We start from the raw sequence: 24,236 nt of genomic DNA on the forward strand, positions 1-24,236 counted from the left end.
AAAAAAGTGTTTTAACACTTTTTAATTTTTTATAAAATAACCTGTTACTTGTTTTTTAAACAACAGTTTAGAAAATCCTTGAAACATGACTGGAGCTTCTTCATCACTTGTGCTGAATTATAGGCCCACTTACAGGAATGTTTTCAAAGATATTTTTCTTTATATCATGGTAATAATGAAGTTTCCTTCAAATCCTAATCATACAATGATCATTTTGCATTAATAACATCCTGATTTTTTCGAATTGAAATACTAGTTAAATTCCTTGCTTTCATGAGATACCGATTTGTGTGTTACTAGCACCTCCTGTTATAATGGCAAATACTGTTCATCTTTTTTCAATCATGTGTTGTTTTATTTCATTCATTTAAAAAAAAAAAAACAGAAAAAATGGTTTAATAGTAAACACAGTAAATAACTGTATTGTAAACAGAAAACTACCAAAACATATCAAATGCTAATTTAAAACAAAAAATAACAACTTAGTAAAAAAAAATTACTTTAGTAAAAAACAAAACAAGCAGAGTAAAAATAAGAAAAAAGATAAATGCCAACTAATTTATAAATTACAATACCATAAACGTTTAAACAAAATACTACACGAAAAATATTATTACTGTAATAATGTAAATTATATAGCGAGCAATTCAGTTTTTCAACAAATCAGTCGCACCTTAACATCGCTTTCCTTTACTTGACATATTGGCTTACTTGCTGAAGACAGATATTTACATTGATCTATTTCACATAAATTTTAATTACATATTTAACATTATTAGAAATAAAAAGATCTAAGTAAAAAATTTATTTATTTAAATGGATCGCTACATTGTTTAAAATGAGATATATCGTACTTTAACTGAACACAGTGAGAAGTAACTATAATTGTTATTATTATTATTATAGTTGTAGTTGTTCTTGTTATTACTGTAACATCAAAAAGACAATAGCTATACATATACAATGTTAAACTATTTCTGTGGGTCTATAGCATTTTTTAGGTGAAAGTGATCAAGTAGTATCCACTTGGTACCAAATCCACATACTTCACCAAAAGATAATCATTTAATAGTAAAAATCTAATATTTAATTAAAAATAAAAAAAATTAGTCTACAATTACTAAACTAAAAATTACAAATGTTCATTAAATAATTATTAACCTGTGAAACAAGTCTTTGGTTTTCGCTAAGCCATGTCTCCCTCATCCCAGCCTTGCGATTGAATCGGGCAGCTAACTGTTCCAACTTCTCTTGACGAATAAGCTCTTCTCTCAGAGCCAATTCTCTGAAAAAAATACATAAATATAAAAATTACAGAAAGAATTACCAAAATATTTGTTAAAATAATCCATAAACGTTTCTCCAAAATAAAACAAATGATCGAGGAAAAACTCATTTTGCATGAGAAAATTCACAATACGACACAAAAATTCCACTAAGTCTTCAATAACACAGTAAAACATCATTACTAAAAACCTATAATTCTGCAACTAGAATATCTCATCAACTATCACTCGGGGAATATTACTGAAGTTAAACGATGCTGGTATTCCAGTAAAAGTAGTAAAATAAAACAAAATAAACAGAAAGTAGTGGAATTAGACATTTTGACATAAAAATTGACATTTTCGGAGAGAATTCATTTTTTATAAATATCTCCAAAGCAATGGTTTGATTAGAAAATGTAAATGTAACTTTTTAAAGTTTCTTTGATCTGGTTTACATTTAGCCACTTTACAACAAAATGTTTGAAAATAATAGTTTTGAAACACCAAATTTTACATCAGGTCACGTTTCAAAACACTATTTTAATGTTATATTTTTATAATTCACTCAACATCAGTCTCTTACGTAAAAATTCCTTAAAGTTTTATACAGTTATAAGATAATTTTAATTTGGTTTTCACTTCATTTCTGTAAGACAAAGAACGCCAACTTATAGTTAAAAATTATCAAAGGTGTCATTTTTAAAAAAAAATGGTTATCAATACTAGAACCCACAAAATCAAAGAGCAAACTGAAAGCAAACAATTCTTTATGGAAGAGGTAAAGCAGTCTAATTAACGCCAACATAACATAAACTCAAATTAATAATAACAAAAGAAGCCTTTTATTTAAAAAAAAATAATAATTCAGTTATAAAAATATTAGAACTAACATTTCATAATGAATTCTGAGCTTCAAACTGGTATCATTTATTTTTCCTCAACCAACAACTGCTTCTTTATAAAATTAAAATTAAATAATTTTTTAAGTACAAAAAAATTTAAATATAAAAGGAAATATCAAAATGTGTCTCACTTCTACCCAATTCACTAAGAAAAATCAGAAAATAAGAATCACCTTTAAGCTTTCATTAAAACTCTTCAGTTTTCCTAAAATTCTTATTTTGCAAGATATTCGTGGAAAAAAATTGTAATATATTATCTTTTGTAGGAAATTTTTAATAAATAAGTTAATTAAGTTAATTTCAATAATTTTAATTAATTTCACGTTATGTAAACAAACCAATTAAAGTGACAGCAACCTTGTAGCTACAGCATACACTAGTTTCAACTTATTAGCAATTATTCTTTTATATTATATCAAAATAATTTTTCAACAAATAATTAAAAAACATTACTTATTCAGTACCATTTAGCAAATTTAGTTCTATATTTATAATAAGTTCTATATTTATGACTAATTAAAAACATGAAATATGCTACGATTCAGACAAATTTTTTTATCAAAAGATGATAATAATTTTCGATTTTTCCTTTTTAAATATTATTATTAATTAAATATATAATTACTAAAACCGTCTTTTCAAAAATTGATTAAAAAGGTTATATTCATAGTTTGGTTGTGATGCTTTCTAATATAATTCACCTGTTAGATGTATAATTACTGTTAAATAAATACATACTCAGTGAAATTATCTTTTAAATATCTATCATAAATGAACTGGAAACGAAGAAGGGGAGATATTTTTTTCACTTTAAAAAAGGTATTGACATTTTTTGATAAACATTATTTTTGAAAGTACGTATTTATAACTAACAAAAAATTCCCCAGACTCCTGATACCTTTGGGTAATGCTGCAGATTCCCAGCTTCCTGAAAGTGAATAAAAATTAATATCTATCCCGATTTTAATCATCCCACTTCTTTCATCCTCATTAAAAATAGAGGCTATTTTCATTGTTATATGGATATATTTTTACTTCATATTGACATCTATTAATGGGTAATGATTATAAAATTTAATACAGCAAAGAAGAAAAAATTATATTTATGTTAAATTACAAATTATGCCAAGAAATACAGACTCTATAATTAGTTCATATTAAATAAATATCTGATTCAGCTGCACCTTCTGTAGCTGAAGAAAAAGGTAACTTCTGTTATTAACCAATTATTACTTGTGTAAAAAGAAAGAAATCACATTAGTTTCATCCAAAAAAATAGTCTACACCAACAGTTACCTTCTCTTTTTAAAAAAAATATCTACATCAGTTTTAACATACAATTCAAATAACAATAACTATTTAACAACATAATTAATTAATTTGCCATTATAAATAAAAAAATTTCCTATGATTTTTGGTAGTTAATTAATTCATTTACTAAGGTGGCACTCATAATCGATACATCAGCTATACAGCTGTAGGTATTAAATCCTAACTTAACAAACTATAGAGCCATGGGCAATTAAACTACACCTTTATTCAGATTTGAACCCAGTATGATGTGTCTCTGAAATAACAGCTCAAGCAAAAGTAACTATTCTGAAACAACTCAAACAGAAGGGTAGTTGGGTGGGTTGGTTAACTTGGATTTTTTATAACTGCAAATAATTTGCTTACTGTTTATATCCATAAATTTAGTTTATTTATATTTAAGTATCATGTTTAACAACTATACTTAAGCATCTGTATAATTAGTTTAATTTGTGAAATTAATCTTTACCAGCTTTAAAATCAAGCAGGAGTAATTAAAATAGAACTGTATATATCTTTTACTTATTTTACCATCATGAGATTCATCTAATTACTTAAGTTTTTAAAAGATAATTAATTATAGAAGGTAGTATGTATGTAAAAATGGACACTTTCTCGAAGTTGTTTTTTTTTTAATATATTTATTGGTGGATGAGAGAAAACCAACCGGCAGTAATTTTATTAAACAATATTACACTATATAAAGAGATTAGATTATTGTAATAAAGACATGACTAAAGGGGCAGTTACTTTAATTTACTTGGAATGCATCATAGTAATAGACTTATTATTTTGTAAGACTAGAAAACGGAAAGGTATGGAAACAAGTTCACCGTATTCAAGATCCATAATCAGTATAGAATTGATGCGGCCTTCATATATGATTCTGATTTTTTACTTCTAAATTCAAAGAAAAATATATGGTAATTTATTCGGTGGGAATAGAATGAAATGTAATAGCTTTTTATTTTGAAGGGCATACTGTTACTAGCAGTCAACAATTTTTATTTTAGATTTTATTAGTATTGTCATTTTTATTTTAAGATCATATAAGAAGATGAAAATTAATTTAAAATATTTATTTATAAGATTATATTTAAATCATTAAAATTCAACACAAACAATAATAATATATGGACCTAGTGGATTACCTGATTTTGCTTCCACCAGTAAAGACATAAAAGTTTTAATTTTGACAAACACTTTATGTAAATAATAGATCAAGATATAATTATGAGTAAAGTATAAGTAAGCAATTGCCTATTTACTGGACATATGAATGATGACATACCTTTCATGTTCGGCTTTCTCTAATCTTTCCCAAGCTTTGTTAATATCAGATATCATTTTTCCCTCTTTAGGAGTGTAAGGCTTTTGGTTATTGGCTCTCATCTTCGATTGTAGTGTAAAAAGTAAGACTTCAAGGTTACCCTTTTCAACAAACCTGTAAAATAAAAAGGTCAATCAACATACATAATTTTGCACGTCAAATCATTCAGAAAAAAAATACAACCAAAATTATATTCTATTAAACCAAAATTGATTTTATACCCGTAATAAGTTATTTTCAAAACTTCACTCTTTCTGCATATGAAAAAAAGTGAAAATGGTTCCATCCATAACCAAATCTTATAAGATATATACATAAGGAAATTAAAAACAAAGAACAAAATTCATCATTCCTATGATTTTCTATTAACTAACTTTCTGTTTAACTTTAAGATAGGAAACAAAAATCTATATTAAAAAATACTAATGAACTTTATCTTTTAAGGCAATTTGGGGTATTCCATTTTAATTCACCAAATGATTACTGATCACTATTAATAATTTCACTATTGTGAAGTTAAAATTAAATGTTTCAGATAACGTACTTAATACTTTAGTATGCAGTTATTTCAGATAATGATCACTATTTTTGATTTTGATGAAATTTGGTATATGATAACTACCCACCTATACGTAGCAGACATAGTTTTTACATTTTGGCTTTGGTAGACCTAAAAAGCAATCAGAAACACTAATGATGTCCTTATGTACCGATACTAAAGTAAATGTTTCTGATTCAGAGGTTGCTTGTACTTTCAGAATACATTTCTGAGTTGTTGGAACGTAACTGTGAAAGGTTCTTGTTTCTGGGACTGTTGTGATTACCTGATAACAAGAACTGAGGTATTCTTCAGTCTCTTGAATATCTTTACTGGAGCAGAAAATAATGTTATATTTTTAATATTATCTTTGCAATAACTGTATATTTCAGAAGGTGAACAATCAAATTTACCAATTTGATTGTTGACTGTCCTTTGTTCTATGCACCAGTACAATCATACGGTCCTTTTCCATGGTATGAGGCAAAAATATGCCATCCAGTTACGATTTCAAAATATTCTTGATGGTAGCACAAATTTAAGATTTTTTTTGTTTTTATACTGGGCTGAGGAGCCATCAGAAAAATAAAAAAATTGTTCAACTTGTGGTAACACTGTTTTTACTTTATTTATAACTTGCTTTTGGAAGCAGAAAAACAATGTAGTATTATGCTTCAAGTACTTCTTTGGCTTTGTAATTTTCCTCTTTTTTAAAATATATGAGAAATGGATGTACTGTGGCATAAGTTTTTGACCACTGATAATATGACTGTATTTCATCCTGTATCACAAAAAGAAAATTTTGAGAGAAGTCACATTACACAATACATTCACCCTCCAAGTTTTCCGTTTTAATGTTGAGGAAATTAGCTTGTTTCCTTGCGACAAAATGATGCCTTTTTAAATTAATCAGATTTACAGTAAGTTTATCTAAGTACTCTTGAAATGGAAGAATTTGAGTAGTTAGTTCATGCCTTTTATAAACTATTCCAGTTATTGAAATATCTCTTTCTATAAAATAATGAAATAAAAAATACAAAGTATTTCATCGTTACACTTCCATAATTCCAGTGCATAGCAACTTTCCAAATGTAAGTAAACAGGCACTTTTTTCAAATCTTTTGTACTGAAGGAAGGGTTCTTTCTAAAATTTATTTATTTTAGTGTCTACAGGCTAATCATTCGATTATAATTATTAATGAAAAATTAATTTTACAGCATGCAAAAACTGTCAAGTCTGACTAGGATTGAAACACAGAACCTTTTAAAATTACAAAAACATTCTTTTTTAATTTTCAATTTATTAAAGAAAGCTTACTCTGTCAAAGACAGGCTTAATAACAGGTAAGTAGTAATAATAATAACAGTTAAACACCAACTGACATAATCGATACCAATGTTTCAATACCTATCATTACAACATTGTTAAGATTAACTTACTTCGGTGGTTTTTCAACTGTGCGATAATTACTGAACTGTGCTAACTGATGCTGTACACCTGTTAAAGAATTAGCAAAATGTCTATCTCCAAGTGAGGTGATCGTCGCTTCAATCCATTTCAATAAATCACTGGTTAATCGTTCATATTCTTGTATCATTCTATCATTATCCAAGGCAATTCCGACAACTTTACCAATTCTTTTACCTTGCACCGTTTCTTGCTTCATTTTACTAAAGTAATGGTAATATGTTACAACATATGTTATGATAGATTTTTCATCAGGTTGTTCCACAAATACATCTGAAAACATAGAGCATATCCTTTAAAATTTACAGAACAAATAGTAAAGATACAAACTTTGTATACATAAATTTAAAAAAAAAAAATTCACGAATAATGTTTTCTTCTAAACAATAAAATTCATTAATAAAGAGAAACAAAGTAATAAAGTATATAAAAAAAAGTAACAAAAGTAGTTTTAATAAACTATTAATTTAATTTAATACTTTTAATTTATATTTCTATCGTATCAATATTTTATTAAAATGAATAAAAAACAATTACCTTCAGGATCAAGGAGCTTGGTAAGACCTAATTTATCTTCAGCTACTGTGAATGCATTATTTAAGTTATAAATTGCGTTTGATTTTGATAATTTTTCAAAGTGTACGAGATCTGGCCTATGTTTATGAATAATAGCATTGAATGCAAGACCATCACGCCACGAAGTGGTAAAATTTCTAACATTGACATTATGATAGCCTGCCGTTTTCATTTGACACCACAGAAGCAAAGCATCCTTAGCGCTCTTAGTTTCTTGGTTATCTGTCTCTTCAATTGTAATATCTTGGATCTAAAAACAAATAAAAGTTTGTAAGATTACTGGTAAATATTATAAATTTCTTAAATAAAAGTAAATATATGAAGTTTTTATGTTACGTCTGATTCTATAATGCGTATTAAATTAAACAATAAAATAAAAATACAAAATACGACTTTTAGTACTCCAAATAGATATTTTAAAAATTTGTTTACTATAAAATTAAATACTTCATGTGAAATTTTTCTTTAGAAACACTTATTATTTTGTTAGATTGTCATAATCATTTGATTTTTGTGAAAAATATTTGCATTAGCAGTTTTATGTTCTAATTTACTACAACTGAACTATCTGAAATTATCATAAAAATAAAATAAACAATAATATGGTAACAATTTTTTTTTAAATCATCCTTTGACAATTGAAATAGATTTTGTTCTGACTAACACATGCATTTTAACAGCACTTGTTTATCACATCATGGCATGTACATAATTTCAATTAAAAAATACCAGATGAATAAATGGTTATAAAGGATAAAAGAATCTTTTCAATGAAACTGCTAGGAATCTTAGCAGCTGTTAGACGAATAATGCTGCTTTCTGGTACTGCATAAAAGTTAGTCAGAAAGAAGCTAAGGCACCTAGCGAGCACAAAATTTATGGAAACATAACCTATCGGTTATGATTTCATACAGCACTGTTGATGATATGCAAGGAAAAAATTAGCATAATTCTGTTATCGTGTATCTATGATTTACTTGAATTTTCACTTCGACACTTGCAACAAGTTCATCTATGAGAGTCGACCACTTCTTTCATTATTGTGAATGTTTGTTTGACCTTCCTGAAACTTACAGCGCAATTGTCTTGCTGCACTCTCACCCATGATATTCTCTCCACATACTGCTCTGAGTTCACGATGAATTTTAACAGCTGACAAGTTTTTGCATTAAGGAAACTGCTGAGGGCATGAATTTCATTCTCAGCAGGATTTTCTATGACAGTAGATATTTTGATCAAAAGTTTTACAAGAACAAACTAACGAGCGATATTTCCAACAACACTACTACTAAAACTGCACTTAACCAGACTATTCAATTGTGCAAAGGTACAGCTACCCCCACTCCTTTGCAATACTGAGGATTGGACGTTAATTTCCAAATAGCCCTTTATCCACAATTAGTTTTAAACAAGGGCTATTCGGAAATTAACTTCCAATATATATAGAACCATTTGAACCACTTCATTTAACCTTTCTAGTAATTTTGTTTGTTGGTCTTTTGGTTAATCTTTTTCCTTGTCTAAAAAAAGCACTAACAGATAACTTTACATTCAACCAAAGAATGGACACTATAAAGCTTCCTATATACTCATATACTACTAATTTAAAGAGAAATATATTACCATAACAAATTTCAATATGCTGTCAGTATAATAAATAAGTACCAAATAGAATTAAAATTAAAATTAACACACATTAAACTACAAGGAAATAATTACCTGGAAGCGCAAGATTATGGTCCATATTAGACCGAGGCTGAGTCTAGGATTACCATCAACGATATCATGTGAACCCATGTTTTCCAAATGTACTCTCTGTTCTCGCAGAAACTGCAAAGCTTTATCTACATTTTCCAGACAGTGAATTCTCATTTTTCCTTTTGTAGGTCGAGGCTAAATAAAAAAAAAAATAATGAACTACACAACAAACATAAAAAACGGAAATATATTAATTAATAAAATATATTTTAATTCGATAATAAAATGCACACTTCAGTATGTATCCACAATTTAATGAAAACCTATTGGAAAATATCCTAATAGATTTAAGCATCAAAATATACTCTAATCAAGATCATTCCATCTTTTTGATATGACAAGGACAAAGAACATAATCTGTGATTAATTTGATCTACACTAAATAAAAGAGCTATAATGTAAATAAACTGTTATAATACAATACAGACTGTCTCAAATGAGATTAATGCATTCAAAGTTAGAAAACAATTTATAATTGTTTTCAAAAAACTAACTATAATTTATGACCATTTTAATTATTAAATACCATCAACAGCAGATACACAGAAATTATTTAATAAAAAAAGAAAAACAATTAATAAAAGAAAAAATGTTAAAAATAATAATTAATACCTAATACACAATATATTTAAAAAAAAGTATGCTTAAAAAGTAAAAATAACTTTTGACTAATTATTGTATGGTAAGTATGCTCACAAGGTAAAAATATCTTTAGACATATATTTGATAATATGATATGGTATCACTTTAGACAATCCCAATCAAAAGTAGAAAATTAGCTAATAGTGGTCTAAACTACTTTTTCACAACTGCGACTCAGACTGCTCGATTTCTTTGTTATTAAATTAATTACAGATTAATAACAGAATTAATATAGATTATCATAGTAGACTAGAAAACTGTTTATAACAATATGTTAGAACATTAAAAACTCACGTTATCCTATGCTTTCAAACACTTAACAGTATTTTTCACAGTATTGCAAGTGCATTAATAATAAATAGGCTTTACTTAATTAAGAAAAATACTGTAATTGTAACCACACTTTGAAGTTCTTATATTTTTCTTATTCTCAATTCAATCATGTAGTGTGAATTCATCAAGAGTGACTACATGATAAGTTCTGCTTTTATCAACTCATTTTTGTTAAAAATTATGATATTTTACAATAAAATGAAAATAATTTTATAAATAAAAAGTAAAACATTTACAATGTAAAATACATTTTTCTCACTTATAACCCAAAATATTTATTTACATTACTTAACACAGTATCTAATAGCGAAACCCTCATAAAAAAAAATAGTAACACAACTTTTCATAGATAAAGATTTACTGGTTATATTTGGAGGAAATTTAATTTACTCTTGAAGTCACAGAAAACAATTTCTCCTTTAAAGCCAAAAATTATTGAATAAAAGGAATTGGACAGGCTCATTACAAATTACTTTTTATTTAGCAATACAGCCTAAGTCACAACTGCAGTCATACTTTTTCTTTAAATGACAGGAATATGCTTTTACTTCAATAAATCAAAGTTAGCCATTAACCGATAAACAAATAAGTATAAGCCAATAAAATTTTACTCATAAATCAACTTGTATATTGTTAAGTTACTCATGAATGAATCTTAAGAAAGTATGCTATGGTTTCTAGTTCCCAGTGATGACTCTCAACCTCAATATTAAGAAAATTTACAGAATTTGGATTATACAAAAACTTAATGATCTTGTTTCCTTTTTTCAGGAACTTCAAAAAAAATGAATATACAATCACGTTTTCTATCATTTTCTATAGCCAACATTATAAGAAAAACAATTTAATTCAAAAATTACCTCTATAATAAATGAAAGACTAAAAGTAAATTAGTTACTATACACAAGGTGAATCAGAGTTTATAATTTACTAGTGTTCACATCAGTTTTATAATAAAAAATTTAATGCAACAGGCTGTTGTTTACATTATTCATATTTTTACAAGAAATGTTTCTATAAGAGTGTAATATCACTTCATTCCTGTCTGCCTTAATATCCAGGATGGACCTGGACTCTTGATGGAACAAAAAGCAAAACTAATATTTAACCTTACATATTCTTAATTCACTATTAAGGAGATAAAAATGGATACCCCTCCCTCTCATGTAAATAAATAAAGAAATATTATCCATTACTGTACTACCTTCCATTGTAATTGTACTCTTTCTATCTGTATACACTTGATAACTTAAATTTTACATGTCAGGGAATAGTGATAACAAATTCCAAAGTGCTTAAAGGCAAAAATAGAATCAATTGACTCAACTGAAAGAAAAATATCATTTGGCAGTTACATGAAACATCTTACTATTTGTTTACCTGTTTTATACCAATAAATAAATAAACCAATACCTGACTGGCTAAAATCGGAACAGTTACAACACTCATACTTGAAGGTAGCAATTAAAATAACCTACGTTAATAATGTGTAATATTACACATACATAAAAAAAATTATATTTAAATTGAAAACATACCAGTCGTTCACCAGACAAGACTTCAAGTAATTTGAGCAACATCTTGCCGTCGCGTAAATCGACATATAAGTCTGATATACGACTGTTGACTCGCACCAAATGGGAATTGACCCATTTTTGAAATGTCTTTTTCTGTACGCTCTCTCGTTCATCTGTAAATTAAAGACATAATTTTATTATTATGACATTTCCTATGTGTTAAATGCCATAATCGTAACACAGTCGTAAGAGACAATTTTTACAACAGTTGAGTATAATTCATAGGTCACACCTGAAAGCTACACTCATTCACAAGAATAATAAGCATTTCATGACAGGCTTATAACAAATAAAGATTGAGGAGGGAAATAGATTCCCACTAAACTATTCATTAAACCGTATATACTGTAGCACACCAGCAAACTCCACTAAAATGTAAGGGACATTACAGATGACACCTTCATTCTGTTCACTACATAGACTGGCAACTTCATGAACATTATTACTCTTGATGAAAGCAACTATGACCAATCCCTTTTCATCAAAGAAAGATTGGAACAGATACTACAAATTAGTGGCGTTATTGACTGGGTCGAGGATAGTGTAATACATGTGTACTCCCTATGAAATTTCACGTTTCAGGTGTGTCTCTATATTTTTTGGTATTTTTTTACTGGAAATATATAGATTGGATTATGGGGGAAAATCGTGCGAGTGCGTGAAATTTTCTATCGTGTAGTTGTGAAGATACTTTGTTTTTTGTGTGTGTTAATTTGCGATAGCTGGATTTAGTTTATATAAGGATCACATAACCTTATAAATTCTAAGTCAGGTAATAGCAAGACAGTGACGTCATACTTGAACAAGTAAACAAGTTTATCAGTCTGCACGTGCAGTTTGTTTGTTATCTGTATTAATATTAATATTTAATTTATTAATATTTAATTTTCCGAATTATTGATAACTTTATAATTTAGACTATTGAAACTCTTATCTGCTCTTTTCAATTTTGAGAAAGGTTGATAAGTGTGTTTTTATTGTGTTTGTGTTTCATTGTATTTTTCTATTATTGCTTATATTTTATTATGGGCTAATACTGATTATTATTAATCGTTATAATATCATAGTATTGAGGTACTGTAGTATTGTATTTAATACTTATTGTTGTTATTGATTGACTTTATACTTTATAACGAGATTATTGTTATATTGTATTAGTTATATTACTGGTGTTTGATTATCAGGTTTAATTAGGTAATCTGCGGAATGCCTATTAGAAAAAGACAGCAGTGCATTATGCCCTCAGGGTCGGATACGGAAGGGTCAACACAGCACCCGTACTCACATCAAGATGTTATAGACCTTAATATGATTGTCTATGGTGACTAGTACAGGAGAGTACAAATGTTAAGCGAGAGATCCGAGAAACAGCTAGCCAACTCATGGCTAAGGTGGCAGCGGTTACCTTTTTGGTTGAGGATCTGGCTCCACCCATTACGGTGGACAAGGAAATGCAGACAGATAAACCGGTTAGGGCTATAGTGACAAATATGGAAATGAAACAGAAATTAGAGCAAGGTGTGGAGCAGGATAGTATCCCCGAGCTAATCTCGCAGAAATGGCCAGATGAATTTTTTCAACATGTCGAGACCAAGATGGGTACTCCCGAATTGGATAAAGGCAGTGAGGTTATAATGGTCCTGGATTTAAACGGTAACAAGAAGGGTGCATTTGCTAGAAAAGTCTGCGATTTTGCCCCGAGTGTGCAGAATGCTCAACGAGGGATCGGTAGTACCGGGTAGTGTACTTCATGATGCACCGATGGCAGAGGTGGTATTGGGGGCCTCTGCTGGCAAACAAGTGTCAGTAGGTACTTATGTGCTATTCATAGACACAAAATTAGAAGAATCAGCTGTTAATAGCCATCTAGTAGAAGGAATTACGAGGATTGAGAGCGTAGCACAGTCTACCCTGCCTGTAGGTGTTGTTCTTGGCAGAACTTCACACAAGCTTAGGCGTATACTAGAATACAATTCAAGGAGGGACATTGTCAACCGAGTCCTCTACCAACTGATGGAAGAAAAGACACCTAGGAGCAAGTCGAAGTCGACAGAACCTATAAAGACAATGTTATTAAGAAGGAAGGGCTAACTTATGCCCAACTCCTGCGCGAAGTAAAGGCAGGAACTGGAGAGACAGCATCTGGTGTGGTTATTGCAGCTAGGGAAGACAGAGGCGAGGCACTTGAACTTCGCCTTCCGAGATGATGCTGGGAGTGCCAAGGCTGTTGTGGATAAGGTGCAGCAGAATGTAGAAGGTGCACAGATCACTTCTGGAGGTAGATCAGCTAGGCCTGTAGTAATTCATATCAGAGGAATGGGTGAAGAAACTAAGGAGGCAGACATACTGAAGGCGGTTCGAGAGGCACTTTCAGATGAGGAGAGACATGATATTCGTATCTCCTCTGTTAGACCGGCCTATGGACAGACACAAAACACGACTGTCATACTGCCAAAGAAAGCTGCGGACACCCTGGTAGCTAAGGACAGGATTAATATAGGTAGGCTATCTTGGTAAGGTCATCATTAGGGAAGATGTCCCTCGTTGTTTTAGGTGTTGGGAACAGGGGCACCTTGCTGGAAGTTGCAGGGGACCTGATAGGAGGAACTCCTGTTATAATTGCGGGATGGCTGGGCATTTTAGTCGCAACTGCCGTGAGGCATCCAAATGCGTTAAATGTGGGCAGGATGGGCATAGATTCGGGAGTCCTGCTTGTAGGCAAGGTAAGGAACGTCCTAGAGAATGGAGATTCAACATATAAATGCAAACAGGAGTGGACTTGTTCATGATCTCATGTGGGAGTCTTCTTCCGCAGGGGGCATGGATTATGTTCTGATCACGAAGTCTTAACAGATCTAGGGTTACAGCTGAACATTGGTGGACCTATCTCGAGGGACGTTGCTATTAGAGATCTATCTGGCAGATTTGCCCATACAGACCTGAAGAGAGGTGAGGGGTATGTCCGTATTAAAATCGGAAGACGGCTCCTATATTGCTGTTATATCTCCCTTAACTGTATCTGGGAGGATTATATCGAGTTTCTAGACGGACTGGGTGAAGATGTCAGGTGGTCCAATTGCCCAGTGATAATTTTTGGTGACTTTCAACGTTAAGATTGCGGAGGTTGGTGGTGAAGTAACTGATCGCCGAGGCTTAGCTTTGGCCGAAATGACGGCCTCATTACGACTTATTAGTCTAAACGATGGGACACCAACTTTCTGGCGGGGTAACAGGGGATCTGTTATAGATCATGTATATGTTTCCGACTCATCGATGATGCCGACTGAATTTGAGGTTTTGGGCGATGAACTTTGTAGTGATCATTGAGGACTAACGGTGATGCTGGGAGGATTTAGACCCTTGGAGAGACCAGTGCGATTGAGAGTTAACCAGAATAGTATGAGGCAGTTTAAAGAAAGGTTATTCTGCAGGTTCAACCAGCTATGTCTTAGATATGCGGAGGGCTTAGCGTTAGCTATTAATACAACGTGTCAGCACACGTTGAGAGTGGATAGACAACCTAAGAGGCCTGTATACTGGTGGACTACAGAGACAGGCAATAAAAGGGCTGAAGTACTGAGGTTGAATCGCCAATTACAGCGGCGGCGTGCCAAAGGTGGAGATGGGATGGAAGAGCTCAGTGATAAACTCAAAGTAGCAGTCTGATTTAAAAAAAGGCTATCAAATGGGAGAAGAAGGAAGCCTGGAATAGATTGTTGACGGAGTTGCAAGATGATCCTTGAGGTCAAGCCTTTAAGATTGTTAACAAGCGGTTAGGCAGGCGACTCCCGGTCATTCCATCAGATCGAATTTCCGGTATTGTAGATCATTTGTTTTCAGGTCAGCCAGATTTCGAGTGGTAGATAGAACCAGTACTGGATGTCAGGGCTATTACGTTGACTGAGCTCCGGGAGCCGTTGCACGTTTAAACGTGAAGAAGAGCCCGGGTCCGGATGAGGTTCCGGGCGAGATTGTACGGCTTGTTGTCCAGACATTTCCGTGGACTGTCTTGGAATGCTTCAATGATGCATTTACGAGGGGTGTTTTTCCAAGATTCTGGAAGGTGGCTAAGTTGGTCTTATTACTGAAACCTGGTAAGAATGTTGAAGATCTTGGGCCATACAGACCATTATGTTTGTTGAATACGATGGCCAAAATTTATGAATGCGTAATTGAGCGTAGACTAGAGGAGCAGATCAACAGTCTAGGAGGTCTTTCACCCCAGCAGTACGGGTTTAGGAAGGGCAAATCGGCAATACATGCAGCTCTCAGGGTGATTAATTTTGCAGATAGTGAAGCAATCGGGACGCGGCGGACTAGGAAGATTCCAGTACTTGTAAGCTTGGATGTCAGGAATGCCTTCAATAGTCTCCCGTGGCGAGTTGTCCCTTAATTGTGTTGATCCACAATTAAGGAGCATTGTGAGGGACTATTTCAGCGATCGGTATGTTAAAGCGTTTACGGAGATTGAAGAGTTTGTTTTCCGTATGAGAGCGGGGGTTCCTCAGGGCTCTGTGCTGGGTCCCCTTCTCTGGAATATTGCCTATGACGGTATTTTTCGTCTGCGGTTTCCGGAGGGTGTAGAGATAGTTGGCTTTGCTGACGACCTAGCACTATTAATCAAAGGGGTTGATGAAGAGCAGATTGAACAAAAAGGTAATGAAGCTCTGGCTACGGTTTGTGAGTGGATGTCTGCCCATGGTTTGTCCGTGGCTCCTGATAAGTCTGCAGTTCTGGTTTTTTCGGGTAGACCTCTCTTCGTAAAGTTAAGTTCGAGTATGATCTTTTTCCAATTTCTCTTGTGGATAGAATTAAATACTTGGGTGTACGGATGGATAAGAACCGGAGTTTTGGTCCACATATAGAGGAAGCTTGCAATAAGGCTGAGAAGGTGCTTCTCAGCTTCTCACCTTCTGAGAAGGTGCAATAAGGCTGAGAAGGAGAAAGGTGCTGAGAACGTGAACACGTTGGGTCCTAAGGAGCGAAAGAGGAAGGCAATTGCAGAAACGGTAGCTTCGGTGCTATTGTATGGTGCACCGGTGTGGAAAAGAGGATTGGATATCCAAAGGTACAAGAGTAAGATGGGATCGTTACATAGGAGACTGCTCCTGCGTGTATCATGCGCATATAGGACAGTCTCCTATGATGCTGTGTGTGTCATAGCCGGCTCACCGCCTATCGATCTGTTGGCGGAAGAGAGGGTATTGAGATTCTAGGGGACACCTAAAAAAGAGGCGAGAGCGAAAATAATGAACGACTGGCAGGAAAGGTGGGCAGCGTCTTTAAAAGGCGGTTGGACGAGGAGACTTATCCCAGATATAGGATGCTGGGTGGGACGGCGCCATGGCGAGATTAGTTATAGTCTCACTCAGTTCTTATCAGGACATGGTGATTTCGGTGAGTACTTACATCGGTTTAAGCTCCGAAGATCTGCTGTTTGCAGGGATTGCCAAGAGATCGATAGTGTTGAACACATTGTGTTTAGATACCATAAGTGGGATGATATAAGAGACAGGTATACAGCAACAACACCAGAGACTGTATTCAATAGTATGTTGACGAATGAAGATATGTGGATGGAAGTAGTAAATATGGTTGGGGAAATTTTGAAGGAAAAATTTGAACAGGAAACCCCTTAAAAACAAATTTACGAATTATGGCGGCATCTAGGGACAGGGAGGCAGCTCCCATGACTAGGATGACTGGGCATGCTCACCCACAAGAATGGGCATGTCTGTGTACTTACGATGATGTCAAGGGAGACCCTCAAGGTATGAGCGGGAGGGCGCGCTGTGAAGGCCACATGGAATATATGTCCGGAACATCAGGATAGGGCCGGGAAGGGCAGCTCCTACATTGAGGGGTATCTGGATTTTCCCGAATGGGAGGTTCGTTTATCTCGGAGATATGTAGGAGACCCCGATGGGTGAGTCCCGTAGTGGACGAAGACAGGAAGGGTGAGGTTAATCATCCCCCATTACATGCGGGGCCGACTAACGAGATGCCTAACGGCGAATTGGCACATCAATAAAACCCTATCTGTTATGAAGTAACCAGTTATATTCACCGCTTGCAGGAAGATCTTTGTAGGAACTTTGCAGGAACTTTGTAGGAAGATCTTTATTATTATTTTTTTTTTTTTTTAAATTAAATTGATTATTATTTTCCTTTATTTAATAAGTAGTATATCTTGCCGGAATATCAATAGACATTTTTATTTTATTAATTTTTATCTATTTCTTTATATTTAATATTTTATTTAATTATTTATATTTAGTGATAAAGAAGTATAAATCTAATTAACTCTGATGTATCTGTTTGCAGGTTCAATGTTGAATTAGAAATTTTTGTAGAATAGATTTTACAATTAAGGTATATTCCATGATTAAAATTATACACCTTATTCCTAAATGGTTATATTTTTTTATTTTGTAATATGAAGTTTTCAGTTTTACATTTGGACATAATCATTTTTTATTACAACAGAACCACAAATGCGATAACATAAAATCAGCGGATTATAAAAATTGATAAACTGAACTCATAAAGATGCTTCCAAGCAAAAAAAAAAACAGGTCATTTAGAAGAATGCCCTAATTAAACCAGTAAACTTCACTGTAGCAAGGAACACACAATAGTGAATTCAGAGGAAAAACAAGAACCATAGTTTGGCAACGGCGTTAACTTAGCATACCTTTCTTAGCTTTATGTGTAAATAACTAACAGTCCTTTACGCTTACCCTTTGAAATCTGGGTTAACTTAATTATTTACACCCTGATAAAGCATTCTTTAGAAGAAAATGAAATGAAAAGAAATGAAACATAAAAATAGCTTAAAAAATATAATTACACTGAACTATAAAAAGCATAGCCACTTATGTTTCACTTATTTCACTTACACACATGTATCCCACTCAAAAAACATAATAGTACCCAAGTACCCCAGGGCAGCAACTACAGGACTATTCCATTTTCAGCGTTTTTAAAATAAAAATTCTTTTTATTAAGAAAGTTAAATAAAGTTGACACCAAATGTTCAAAATAGCACATATAATGAGTATCTGAACAGATAGGTTTAGTCTTTATAAAAAAAAACTATTTCAACTCAAGGGTGCTAATTGGCAATCGGATGGTAACAAGGAATTTTGAGTGTGTGTGTAACAGATACAATTGTTATCTAAAACTGTAGTTACATGCTACAGATTAAATTAACCAAACTGTAAAATAATTTTAAAAAACACATTATACAAACAAAAAACCAGAATTTTTCTTTAATAATGATTTTAATTCAAATGAATATACTTTTTTGAAATGAAAAAATTGTCAAATAAAAAAAATAATGAATGAACTTATAAATAAGGATTATTCAAATAAATGTAAATGAATAATGACAACAGCCAAGACGACCTTAATAGAGATGAGTGCACAGCTGTAAATAGAATCTTCCCACATATTTCCTTAAGTACAATTTTCTCAAATACACACACTCATTTCACTGTATTTCTAGCTACTCACACTCTTCATTAATAGAAGCATTCATAATAAAACATCCAAGATTATTCATACTCAATTTACATCCTTACACACTATTTCTACTAAGTTATTTAAAAAAATAAATACACAAATAAATAAAACATAATCAGTGAAATTTATGTGTATGTGCATGGACACATACAAAATTAAGACGTCAAATTTAAGAGCCAGACATTAACATAAGGAGACAGAAAAAGGAGTTCAAAATATTGGTACTGCTGTAATGATAAATAAGTTATGTTTATTCTACAACCAAACAGAATTTTTTTTAAATGTTTCTTTATCAAAATAAATCAACAATTAAAATACATTATATCATATTTGCATATTAAAGTGTAGAACATACTAAAAATGGATGATGATAAACATTAACTTATAAACAGAAACTTATAAGCCATTACATTATAAACAATGTCAAATATACAGTACTAGTATGTATTAATTTTTTTTAATCAATAACTGTTCATGTATGTTTTTTTATAATTTAGTTTTGTAACTATAAGTTGCAGGCCATTAAAATTAAACCAATATGACAGCTTCAAGGTTGAGAAATCATAAAATTTAAGTTAATACCTCATTTGTTACATTTTATTTTCTGACGAAACAAATCATTTCAATAGGAGAATAATAATTATTTTGACTATTATTAAGATTAATTTTACATTTAATAGTTTTAATTTTGTTAACATTTATAACAATGAGATCTAACTTTTTACCTAAGAAAGCAGGTATACATTGATTGATTTTGTTATTCCAAACTAAAACATTTTTACAAAGGCTGATAAAATTAAATTCAGTACATAAACCAAGAATGACAAAATTGCACAAACTATATTATGTTTTAACCACAAATTTTCAATTTCAACATATTTCTCTAAAATAAGTTCATCTTTGGTGGTGATATGTTATTAGAAATAAATAGGAGTTATATCACCACTACTTAATTTACCAAACTCAATATTACATCTGACTCTTGTAAGAGCAGTATATCTACTACCAAAATCTTGGCCACATTTTGGTCAGCAGCAGCTAACCAAAATTAGAGTATTTCAACATAGTCCTAAAAAAACAGAAATTCTAGTATCGAAATCTTTCATAAAATTACTGAAAGAAAAACAAAAAAAAAGGTTTTTTAGTATAACTAAAAAAAAAAAACAAATTCAAATAAATGGGGATACATCGCCATCTATTTTACATATAATACGGATATAATATCACATATGACTACAAACTAAATTAAAGAAATCCATATAAATACTTCAAAATTATATGCACACACTAGAAATATAAATCAATAATATTTAAATGATACGTAAAAAAAGTCTTGCAGTATTATATAAATAGAAACTGATTAATTAGAAGGACACATGAAATATTAGATCCCACAAACAGATGAACACACAGTTTCTCTGCAGTAATATATATGTTTTAATAACTTATAATATTTACAATTACAATGTAAGTAGTAACTGTAAAAAATAACAAAGTAATAAAAACCTGCTTATTTAGAACTGATTTTAATAACCACAATAATGCAATTAATAATGTATACAAAATTCAATACATTGGAAAAAATATATTTTATAAGCATATAATACAAAATAAACACAAAATCATCAGTAAATTATAATTTCTTGTATGTATTGATTATAGTATAAGGAAATTATTAAAAAACAATGTATACAAACAATACATCAGTAAAAAGAATAAATGGATCTACATTAAGTAACTTTTATTTTGAAAGTAGAATATTTTAGTAATGAATAAAATAAAATTTGATAATGTTATACAGATCAATTGGACATGATATCAGAATCTGATACATACATTAAAATTATTGCATATATCATAGTAAATGTTACATCAATTTCCTGTTTCTAAGTATCTTTAAAACTATTTAGAAAATGGAATCTAAAAAAATGAATGAAAATAGTTATATATAAATGTAACATATTTTTTATAAAATTAGTTTAACATGTGATGTTTACTAGTTACAAACAGGGCTTACCTCTTAATTCTAATATAACATTATCAAAATATTGTTCATCACTTATACTCATCACAAATTTGCAACAAAACTGACAAAACGGTAAAGGAAACAAAATGAATGATAACAATGCAGCAACACAAACCAGTAATACACACTTAGCACAAAGGCAAGATAAAAATAATAGAACCAATAAGATTCGAAATATCACATTACAAATAACACAATTAAATATAGCAGATACATATAAAAAAAAAAAGATAACTAAAATAAGAAGCTGAATGGAGAATTACAACTGAATTGTACGAAATATTACACGACTGTGTTCTACATATCTATTAACGCTAAATGACTTTGTTGGAGTTATTATTTTATCAAAATATTACTCACAGGAAGTAATGTGGCTTCTGTGGTAAGTAAAGTTGATATATATGTACGAAACTTCATAAATTAATTTTACATGCATTTATGTATACAAAATAAAACAAAAAACGAGTGCACATAAATATGTGAATGCAAACATACTCACACACATATACACATATACGTATATAGTGCACGCATGTACGTGTGTGACATGCACACAGGGAGAAGGGGGAAAGATGATTTCGTTTAAATCAGACATCAAACGTATGTGGGTTGAATGAAACAAATGAACACCAGATCTGATCACAATAATTACAAGACATACAGTGAATGAACCAAGTTAAATGTCACAAATATTATTAATAAGAAAACAGTTAATAATGAAAAATTTTAAAAAGTTTATTGTATGTTTATTGCACAACAGAGGAAATGTTGAAAGAGTCATTTTTTTGCTCTTATGCACTTGGTGGCAGCATCATTTAATGAATTACATTTTTTTTTCTAAAGTTTTATCCAGAATATAAGCTCAATCAAAAGGGTTAGTTCTGATTGTTTGTATTTGGCGGAAATCCTAACTCAGTCTTCTAACAATTTTCCAGAATCAAAAATCAGCAAATCAAATCAGAATAGTATGGTAACTGTTCGAATATTGCTCAGCATTTCATCTGTTCAGAATCAAAGTTCTATTGAGGAACATAGTGAACTCTCTTGAACACAGCGCAACAAGGTGCCCATCTGCTGCGAAACATAGTATTGTTTACAGCTTGAAAACAACAATAACACATCACAAAATCTAAAATATAAATCACCAGTTACACTTCTAAAAAGAAATATGGTCCTACACTATTTTTTTTGTGGTCTCAAAACGACATGAAATTCAGGTACATTAACTTCCTTCTCTATAACTGTGGGAGAATATTCATCAGACCAATGAAGAAAAGTTATTTTGGTTTTCAAGGCCATTCAATTTGAAGCATTTTTTAACTTATCACTGAACCAGAAAAATTAGGCTCTATGAATAATATTCCTCACCATAATTTCCCCCCTCTGTTAATTATATCTTCACACAAATAGCACGAAGTAATCTTGGACAATAAAATATAAAACAATTCTTTGGAATTTTCCACTTGTTCCACATATTTCCATTTTAACAAAGCCAGTCTGGTTAATGTTTGAGACTTATTACTAATGTCTCTGTAACTAGTTATTCTATTATCTAGAGTGCATAAAGATAATAGAATACATCTAGTTCTAGCCCTACCAGATAACTATCTGGTAGGAAATACTCAACCGCATTTCCAACACCTTCAGTATTTTCAAATGTTAAGTATAACTTATATAAATACTGTTGGGTTAGAGTAGAATTCTTCATGAACAGCAGCAATATTCTTATATTCTTACAATACTTTAGCATAGAAACTCAACACAGTAACACTTCTGTGCTCATCACTTTACATTTAAATATAAATTTCTATCTAGATAAAAAATTTACTATTTTCAACTCTTTATATTTCACAGTATGGTTTTTCTGTGTTACAAAATTTATTCCACCTTAGCGACTATATTTTTTATTTTCAGTTCTTAAAGATCATTAAAAAAACAACAATAATAATGATAACGAAAAAGGAAAATGATATTTTAACTTGCAGATGTAACTGGATTCACCACCTAATAAATTGAACAGTAACATTTAAGTCATACATCTCTTTTTAATGTTGTTATCATAAATAAATATAAAACAATTTCACAATATTTCAACTTAATTTTAGGGAGCACATCATAGAAAATGATAATTATCCAATTAACAAAGCAGCCTTGTGCTTCCAGGAAGTTAAAAAAAATGACCAGTTAACTTGGACACTAAACCATAGTTGAAATCAAACTATTTTTGGGTGGTAAACTATGCTACAAGCATACACATTCAAGTACATAAATAATAACATCTTTATAAGAAAACCTATCCTCATCTTGTGCTAATCATAAATAGATTTATGTTACTTGAAAGACTGTACATAGTTTTTCTTATAAGCAAATAAATCAAGTTACAGAACGATGCAATTTTACATTTTTATCACCATTTAGATAGTTAACATCACATTTAAGAGACAGCAGTCTCACTCACTCAATCAAAAAACTATTAACACATAAAATATTAGCAGATAAAATATCAATCTGATGCTTAAAGGAAGATATACAGTAAAGAAATCCATTACAGCTTCTCACTGCTACTTAACAGTGAGAACTTGAATCCGCTCCTAATGACAGCCATGTGAGAGCAAATTACTGTAAAATTATAATCAAAATCATGTTATTCACAAAAAAACATCCATGTAGACACTTACTAAGACTGAAACAAATAAATGTAATATAGTAAAATAAAATAAAAAAATAATAATTCTGTCACCCCAGGATTATGGGTAACCCAATAGAGGTGCTGTAACCCAGTGACGGGTTCCACTGGAAAATAACAGTTAAGTTGAAGTTAAAAAGAAACAAAATTATAACAAAAAAAATTTGAAAATCAATTTATACAACACTTAGACTGATATTTAAGTATTTTTAAATATTGAATACAGATCATCATAAAAAATTGGTTAGTAGCTCAGATCAAGACATTCGGGGCATTTTGAGAAATTATGTTCATAAT

The 24,236-nt window shown here is 31.0% G+C and overlaps 1 protein-coding gene across 7 annotated transcripts in view; it reads right to left on the minus strand.

Annotated features, from left to right (window-relative positions):
- beta-Spec (spectrin beta chain) overlaps window positions 1-24,236 on the minus strand; it is a 216,123-nt gene that overhangs the window by 98,784 nt on the left and 93,103 nt on the right. For all 7 annotated transcript variants that reach the window (XM_075377179.1, XM_075377178.1, XM_075377173.1 and 4 more), the window contains 6 exons: window positions 11,665-11,816; window positions 9,113-9,286; window positions 7,355-7,643; window positions 6,790-7,090; window positions 4,773-4,925; window positions 1,162-1,285 (listed from right to left, as the gene is read on the minus strand). In XM_075377179.1, the coding sequence (XP_075233294.1) occupies window positions 1,162-1,285; window positions 4,773-4,925; window positions 6,790-7,090; window positions 7,355-7,643; window positions 9,113-9,286; window positions 11,665-11,816 (1,193 nt within the window). The remainder of the gene's footprint in view (window positions 1-1,161; window positions 1,286-4,772; window positions 4,926-6,789; window positions 7,091-7,354; window positions 7,644-9,112; window positions 9,287-11,664; window positions 11,817-24,236) is intronic.

The sequence above is a fragment of the Lycorma delicatula genome, chromosome 10, assembly GCF_047948215.1.
Source record: "Lycorma delicatula isolate Av1 chromosome 10, ASM4794821v1, whole genome shotgun sequence".
NCBI lineage: Eukaryota > Metazoa > Arthropoda > Insecta > Hemiptera > Fulgoridae > Lycorma > Lycorma delicatula.